At 55.6% G+C, this 8,615-nt stretch overlaps 1 protein-coding gene across 4 annotated transcripts in view; it reads right to left on the minus strand.

Annotated features, from left to right (window-relative positions):
• The window catches only part of PRKD2 (protein kinase D2), a 47,674-nt gene that overhangs the window by 29,301 nt on the left and 9,758 nt on the right, over positions 1–8,615 (minus strand). For 2 of the 4 annotated variants that reach the window (XR_005785273.1, XM_040457477.1), the window contains exons 1-2: positions 5,449–6,460; positions 3,218–3,356 (exon numbers count right to left, since the gene is read on the minus strand). Coding sequence is in view for 2 of the 4 variants with exons in the window: in XM_040457477.1 (XP_040313411.1) it covers positions 3,218–3,356; positions 5,449–5,688 (379 nt within the window). In the remaining 2 variants the exon portion in view is untranslated. Of the gene's footprint in view, positions 1–3,217; positions 3,357–5,448; positions 6,461–8,615 lie in introns of those variants that run through there. The other 2 variants (XM_040457478.1, XM_040457479.1) reach the window with 2 other exon arrangements.

Raw genomic sequence — 8,615 nt, forward strand, 5'->3', positions numbered from 1 at the left:
TTACAACTACTCTCTCTCTCTCTCTCTATATATATATATATATATGTATACACACACACACACACACACACACACACACACACACAGCAGGCCAGAAGTCAATAAGGGCTTAGGAGAAAAATTAAGCAGGGAAGGGAGATAGGGAAGGTGTAAGTGGTCCAATGTTTTTTTTTTGTTGTTGTTGTTTTTTAAATTTTTTTTTTTAACGTTTATTTATATTTGAGACAGAGAGAGACAGAGCATGAACGGGGGAGGGTCAGAGAGAGGGAGACACAGAATCCGAAACAGGCTCCAGGCTCCGAGCTGTCAGCACAGAGCCCGACGCGGGGCTTGAACTCACTGACCGTGAGATCATGACCTGAGCCGAAGCCGGCCGCTCAACCGACTGAACCACCCAGGCGCCCCATAAGTGGTCCAATGTTAAACAGGTGATTGAGGAAGGCCTGCAAAGGAAGCAAGGGTAGGAACCACGCAGGTGTCTTGGAAAGAACATGCCCAGTATCATAAAGTATTCTTTATAGATTCATTTTTAAATAATTTTTTGTTTATTTATTTCTTTTGAGAGAGACAGAGAGAGAGAGAGAGAGAGAATCCCAAGCAGGCTCTGCAGAGTCGGCCCAGAGCCCAACTTGGGGCTCGAACTCACAAAACCGTGAGATCATGACCTAAGCCAAAATCAAGAGTTTTACACTTAACCGACTGAGCCATCCAGGTGCCCTGTTTATAAATTCTTTCTTAAGGGCTAAATGAATATATGGAAAGCATTGAAAACATTGTTCTTTTATTATTATTATTATTTAAGATTTTGTTTTTAAGTAATCTCTACACCCAATGTGGGGCTCGAACCCACAACCCTGAGATCAAGAGTCACATGTTTTACTGACTGAGTCAGTCAAGCACACCGTATTTTTTTTTTTAAGTTAACAAAAATTTTTCTTTTTTTTTAAGTAGCGGCTTGAACTCACAACCCTGAGATTAAGACCTGAGCTGAGATCAAGAGTTGGACGCTTAACTGACTGAGCCACCCAGGGGCCCCTTAAATTTTTTAAATTAAAAAAAATTTTTAAACAGTGCTCTTTAAACAGACCACATAGAAAGTTGCTCAAGAAAGGTTAGAATGGTTAGAATAAATCATTTTATTTTAGAATGATTTTTTTTTAAGTTTATTAACTTATTTTGAGAGAGAGAGAGGGAGCAAGTGAGGGGAAGGGGCATGGGGGGGGGGAGAGAGAGAGAGGGAGAGGGAGGGAGAGGGAGAGGGAGAGAGAGAATCCCAAGCAGGCTCTGTACCGTCAGCATGGAGCCCGACGTGGGGCTCGAACTCACGAACTTTGAGATCATGGCCTGAGCTGAAGTCGGGTGTTTACCCAACTGAGCCATCCAGGCACCCCATTAGCTTTTATTTTTAAAGTTTCATTTTTATTTTTTATTTATGTATTTATTTTTTAATTTTTTTAATGTTGATTTTTGAGAGACAGAGACAGAGTGCAAGTGGGGGAGGAATGCAGAAGGCAGAGAGAGAGGGAGACAGAGAATCCGAAGCAGGCTCCAGGCTCCGAGCTGTCAGCACAGAGCCCCAACACGGGGCTTGAACTCATGAACTGAGAGATCATGACCTGAGCCAAAGTCGGATGCTTAACCGACTGACCCACCCAGGCGCCCCTAAAGGTTCATTTTTAAACTAACTTTCATTCTCTTTCCTACCCCCGCCCCACTCCCGAAATTCAGTCTAATATTGAGCTATTTTCCTTCTTATTGTGTGACAGAAAGGGGACTCTCTTCTGTGCGCCAAGCACCGTTTACACACTCAGGGTAAAGCTATGAACAAGACAGATTTACACCCCACTCTCGGGGAGCTGACATTTTTCGGGGAGACAGGCAAAAAACATGCACACACAAATAAACAAGGGAATTTCAGACACTGGAAGAAATGGCACTTAAGCTCAGATCCAAATAACAAGAAGGAGGTAGCTGTGAGAAGACAGGGCAGGGAGGGAGGCACAGAGGACAAGTGCACAGACCCAGAGACGGGGGACAGCTTGGCTTGCTCAAGGGACAGAGAACAGGCCAGCTCCGCCAGATCAAAGAAAAGTGAGGACAGTGTAACAGATGAATTTGGGGAATTGGCAGGGGCCAGATCATGGACACCCTTAAGACCATTTTAGGAGAGTACGCATTTTATTCCAAGGGCAATGGGGAGCCATGGGAGGATTCTGAGCAGCAAAGTGTCATGATTTGAGTCATGAGCTACTCCAACAGTCTGGGCAGGAGGTGACGGCCTCATGGACTAGAGGAGGTAGTAAGAAACGGACTCAGGATGGGGCGCCTGGGTGGCTCAGTAGGTTAAGGGTATGACTTCGGCACAGGTCACGATCTCAAGGTTCGTGAGTTCGAGCCCCGCGTCGGGAGCCCCGAGCCTACTTCGGATTCTGTGTCTCCCTCTCTCCCTGCCCCTCTCCGCTCATGCTCTGTCTCTCTCAAAAATAAACATTAAAAAAAATTCGTTGTTTAATGCGAACGGCTAGTGGGTAGCTAAGTTCTGGCTGAAAATACAGGTGCCCACACTACATCTAGCCTCGCAGAGTCTGATTCCATTTAGCATTTCACGGGGCGGGGTGGGGGGAGGCATGGATCGACAAGGTCACATCTCAAGTGCACGGCTCAGTGAATGGTCAAACTGCGCACACCCCGTCACTAACATCTTGATAAATAATGGAAGTTGGAATCAGTCCCCAGAAATCTCCCTCCTGGCCCACACTCTATCTTCTCCGGAGGCACCCACGTTCCTCCCTCCTAACACCGTATAGCGATCGCATCCTTCTCGGTGCTTCCTCAAGGAAATGATAACATACGTAGTCTGATGTCTAGCATCTTTCAGCTTTCGGCATTAGGAAGTGTGAGATTCACTGATGTTGCTGGGGTAGCCGCACAATATATTTACTCCTTCCCAGGCCGCACAATATATTTACTCCTTCCCAGGCCGTGGTTTGTAAAAGCTCTAATTTGCAACCAGGGCTTCAAACCACTGTCCCCGACTTTAAGAAGCAGGTTTCTGGGCCCACCTCTCCCTTTCCCTCCTCCAGATGTCCCGTCTCACCTCTATCCATTCCCCCTCTACACACACACACACACACACACACACACACACACACACACTGCGCCCCATCCCCACCCCCAGCTACAGGCTGCGCCCATAGGGGGGGCCTCCACCGCTCACCCGACAGCACCACCTCCACCAGGTCGCCCTCCTGGATGTCTCCAACTGAGCGCACCAGCTGCAAGAGGTTGGCCGACGTGGGGTCATGTTTGAAGAGAAGGATCTTGTCGTAAAGGCCGTAGAAGCCACACTCGGGGAACTGAGGGGCGGGAGAGGGAGGCGGTGACCGAGAAAGGCTCCCCGAGCTGCCTTCAGCGGGCGGTCTGGAACGCTCCCAGGGCAGGGCCGGCAGCTTCCCCCGGAAACAGAGACCCCGCAGCCCTAGCTTCCTGCCTGCTCCCTCCCTGGTGCAGCTCGAAGCTCAGGCGGGCGGGGTGCCAGGGCCCCAGGTGTGCTGGGAGACAGCACCGCTGACAGAGTTTGGTGGCCGGACAAAGAAACTAGGGTGGGAGGGAGAGTGGCTCTGGGAGCGTGGGCATCTAGAATTTTCCAGGGGGGCGGGTGTGTGTGGTGAGGGGCTAAGCGAACACCCGCTCCTTTACTCTCCCCGCCTCCCCAGCTTCCTTCCTGGATCTATTGTCCTTGTTACCTGGCTCCAAGCCCAGCACTAGGGTGGGGCCTGCTGGAAGAAGGGGATTTAGGACATCTGGGGGGTGCGGGGGTGGCGGCAGGAAGGCTAGGGCTCAAGGGAGCTCGAGGTAGGGAGGGTGCCCCCCCACCCAATGCCCAAAGGACCCAGGTGTCCCAGTCCCTAGCTTGGGCTGGTTGGTTGCTGGGGTGGGGGGGGGGGGGTGGACAGGAAATGAAACCTGGTAGAACAGAAAGTGAAACAGCCCAGGTGGGGCATCTGGAAAGAAGGGAAGGGACGTGCCACACCTGGACAGAGAAGGCACAACAAACCGGGGGTGAGGCCTGAGGGAGTAGGCAGAAGATGTGAGCGCCCCCGGACAAATTACCCCCAAGGGGGCAATCTGCCCTCCAACCTACCCCACCCCCCACCCAGTTTTCTCACAGAGCCACTGAGTTGGGTGTGAAAACTAGGCCTCTGGGTTTGGGGATTGGGTGGAGGGTGAAGGAAGCCCCATGTGTTCTTGTCTGCTGGGAGAGGGTTCAGGTGACAGGGCCTAGGCCCTGACTGCTTGGTCGGATAGGTGGGGGGCGGGGGGCGGGGGCTTTCTCTAGGTGTCAGTTGCCTTGTCTGTAAAATGGGGGAGTTGGCTCAGTTCCTGAGGTTTCTCGGAAGCCCAAAGAATTCATTATCAGGGGTCTGAGAAGATTCTGGAACGTGGACATTTTGGGATTCCAACATGCTCACATGATAGTATTATATACATCTATCTCAGGTTCGAACATATTCTATGTTTGAGGATTTCGCCACCCCAGAGTAGCACGGTCTGGTATTTTCATGTTCTAGAAATCTAATACACGAGGATTCTAGTGTTTGAATATTTTACCATTAGGATTGCGACAACCCAGCATTCCAAAAGTCTAACATGTTCACAGTCTAGGATTCCAGCAGCCCAGGAATCTAATATTCTAACATTTTTACAGTCTCGAACTCCAACAACAGAGAACCCCACTATCCTAACTTTTGACGTTCTAGAATTCGTGCATTGAGTGCCACCTGATTCCCTCTCGGCCCGTGATCCCCAGCTTCTCACCGAGGTAAGGCTGGGGTTGGGGAAGGCCTGTTTTCATAGGCCGGCATCAGACCTGAGGAGTGGGGACAGAGTCCCCAGAGCTTCTGGGGGTTCCAAAGAGGTGCTGGCCCCACCACACACATCTCAGGCCTGGGGGAGGGCAGAGATTGGGCTCTGAGACCTCACTTACCCCACGGCAGCTAGTGTAAGCGCCCACACCCACACGTGTCACCCGATAGCCACAGCCAGTGCGGCTTGGATTTCTACTGTTGCCACCAAATGGGAGGTCCGGGATGGGCTTGAATGCGGAGGTCCCCCATCTGCTCACCCCACCGGCCCCTTCCTTCCCACTTCTACACACACCTAGCTGGCCTCTCCCTTCCTCCCTGCTGGCTGCAGAAAACAACAACATACAGGGACACGCAACTTGGGGAGACCTTTGGAGCACCCCACCCCTGCCCTGGCCTCCCTCAAAAGGAGAGTGGGGTGAGGAGGCAACTGGGGGGCTAAATGCCCCACCCCCACCTCCCAGTCGCCCAAGGTTTCATCGTCCTTCTCCCTCCCCTATGCCGGGCTCCAGGCCACCTCTGGCAACGCCCCGCCCCCCTGCAGACCTCTCCCCAAGCTGGAGGAGAGACGCTGCACCCTCACCTTCTGGTCCACGATGGAGCAAGCCAGCTGCTTCACATGGGCCAGCTCGGAGGCGGTGGGCAGCAGCACAAACTCGCGGGTCAGCCCGATCTGGATGTGGAAGGAGACCCCGGAGCTCGGAGCTGGGATCTGGGCCAGCTGCGGTGGCGGCGACTGCAACTCCAAGCCGCCGGGGGGCGGAGGAGACCCAGGCCCGGGAGAGCCTGGGAGCCCGGCGAGATGGGAGGGGGGGGCGGCCATAGGGGAGAGGCCCGGGACCGGCCGCCCGGCGCCCACCCGGGATCCGGCTGAAGGAGTCCGGGGACCCCGGGCCACTGGATCCAAGGGAGCTCGTAAGCTGGTAGCGGGAGTGCGGGGATCCCGGGGCTACGAGAAAAGAAACCTAGCAGGCTGAGGGCACTCGAGGATGGCGGGACCCTGGGAAATTAGAGAAGTGTGATCCAGTGGATCAGACGTCCGGGAATCATAAAGGAGAGATCTAATGGTTTGAGGCACCCAGAGATTGAGAGATTCTAAGAAATCAAGAAAATCTAGCAGGTCGGGATCTCAGGGATCAGGAGAGCCCAGGATCCAGAGGCCCCTTGGGGAGAGAAAGGCTTGAGAAGAGAGCGGGCGGAGGGGGTGGGGGGGGGAGTAGGATCGCAGAATCCAATGGCTCTAAGAAGAGGATCCAATTAAGAAGGGGGCCCGAGGGGATTCACCAGACCCTGGGGGTGGAGGACAGGAGTCTCTGAGTCGGGGATCGAGTGGATCCCAGGGATCCGACGGGCCCAGGGATGGGCAGAGGGATCCTGAGGGCCGGGGTACTAAGGAGGGAATCTCACGGGTCTCAGAAGTTGGAGAAAAGTTCGGTCGGGGGCCGTGGAGAAGGGGGCGTTCCCAGCGGCGGTGGAGGGGGCGCGGGGGGGGGGGGGCAAGGGAGGGTCGCCCGGCGCCGGGCGCCAGTGGCTCTTTTTCCCCCTCCAAAGTTTAACTCTGCGGCTGCGGCCCAGGAGGAAGTGTCCGGAGCGATGGCGCAGTCGGCCAATCCGCGCGGGCCTCGGTGACGTCGAGATGGGCGGAGTCTGTCGAGGGGCCGGGGGCGGAAGGAGAGGGCGGGCCCCGCACCTCCGAGTGGGGGCGTCACCTGCCCCTCCTGGGTCCGGGAGTCTGGGGTGCGAGATGCAGGGCAGGGCAGGGATCCGGGACCGATTCCTACCCCCCAACACACCCAAGTCTAGAAAGTTAACTATTCCCAGAGTTGGAGAGGAGGGGCGAGGCACCCTCATCCCCGCCACAGGTCGCGGGGGCCCGGGCTGAGGAGGCGCCTGGCCCTTTAAGGAAGGGGGCCCGTCTAGCCTGGCCGGCATCCGGCGCCCACCGCAGGGGAAAGGGTGGGAAACTGGTGTCAGGTCCAGCCCGCTCCGGGATCTCTGAACTCGGTCTGCCTCTTCTCAGATCGTCGTCCTCCCCACCCCTACCCCACCCCGCCCAGGAGAGGGGGTGCTGTAGAGATCCCTCCCCCCCTCAAGCCCGCTACACAGATGGGAAGGCAGAGGTCTCCAGATGGGCAGAAGGACCTTGACTCACGTCTGTCTCTGGAAATCTTGGCAAGGTGCATGGAGAAACCTGGAGGGGCTGGAGCTGGATTATCTGTGCAGGGAGAGTCAGACCCAGGGCCGACAGAGAAGGGGTGTAGTTTCCTTTAATCAGCTCGCCACTCCGCCCCAGCCCTCAGGAGTGGAGTTGGGGGGGGGGGTGCCTGAAAGGGCCATAGCAACCGGGGAAGACAACACCCCCACCCCCACCTCATAGAGGGAGAACAGTTTGTTCTCCTGGGGGAACTGTGCATGTGTCTGTGTGCCTTTAGGTGAGTGGCTTCCCCCCTCTGGGCCTGTTTCTCCCTCTGTTAGATGGGACAGTGATAGGACTGACCCCAGAGGGTCTTTGTGGGGATTAATGAGGTTGTATAATGGCGCCTGGCACAAAGCTGAGGTTCAGTAGGTGGTGGCCATCACTGTAATTTGCACAAATAAAGGTGCACCTCGAGGTAGGCACCTCGAGCACTCAGGGGTTAAGTAGAGTATGTTCATTCAGTCAGTCGTCTCGGGAAGCATTGAATGCCGGCCTACTACGTGCCAAGCTTGTCCTAAAACAGTTCCTCCAGCCTGTTCAGGAGCAATTCAGACTCGATTTCTCTTCCCCAGCTAATAAGAAGAGTGGCTGCCATTAGTTTACATTCAGGAAACAGAACCCCCCCATGGGGCATTACGACTTGTCCGAGATCACCACTGAAGCTGCTACCGCCCCCATCCCCTTCACTGAAGGTTCAAGGCCTGGCTTTGAGCTCCAAACACATCCCAGTAGAGATGGGCCACCTGCCCGCCTGGGTTCCAGACCAGCAGGGCTGGCTGGGGCTGGGGGCCTGGAGACGGGCCCCCCTTCCCGGTCAAGGGCTGCTAGGGGCAGCTGAGGTCGTCGGTACAGTAGCGACTGCCACCACATCCGGGGGCTGGGCCGGCTGGGGCTGGGGAAGGAAGGAAGTCTGAGGCTGGAGTGAAAACCCAAACCACCACCTGGGGAAGCTGCTCAGAGCCCAGAGGGATGAGGGGTGAACAAGGCCACGTGGAGCTCACAGTTAGGCTCCTGTCGGTGTCACCTGATGGCCATCTGCCAACCTGCATCCTTCTTCAAGCGTTCCTAGGGCCCCGACAGGGGCCAGGTCCTACTGTGGGCCCCGGGGCACAGCCCTTGACAACCCAGGGCGTGGGCCTTAGCATCCGGCACGTTGTACAGACCATGCCGAGGGCCAGGGGTGTGCAGAGGGAGTCCCACAGGACTGGGTACAAATTCTGATGACCTTCTGGAGGCCCTGAGCAGCCCCCCGCCTGCACCCCGTTTTCTGTAGCTTGGTCTAACGATCCCACTTTTGGAGGGTGTCGTGAGGACCCAGTGAACTAGCACGTGAGGAACTTGGCGTGGCATCTGGTTCCCACTGGGTGCATACCTGACCACTTGGGTCTGACCACCTTGGTGAGGGGAAGGGACTCCTCAGGGCTCCTCCCCGCATGGCGGGAGCTCTCCCTTCACCCTCCATGGTGGCTGAGGCTCTAGTAAGCCCAGGCCCACGTGGGGAGGACAGGCGAGGTGGGGAGTTCAGTACTCAGGATGAGCCCTCTGGCCTCCTA

Source organism: Herpailurus yagouaroundi, unplaced genomic scaffold, assembly GCF_014898765.1.
Source record: "Herpailurus yagouaroundi ecotype Mexico unplaced genomic scaffold, PumYag 220, whole genome shotgun sequence".
NCBI classification, from domain to species: domain Eukaryota; kingdom Metazoa; phylum Chordata; class Mammalia; order Carnivora; family Felidae; genus Herpailurus; species Herpailurus yagouaroundi.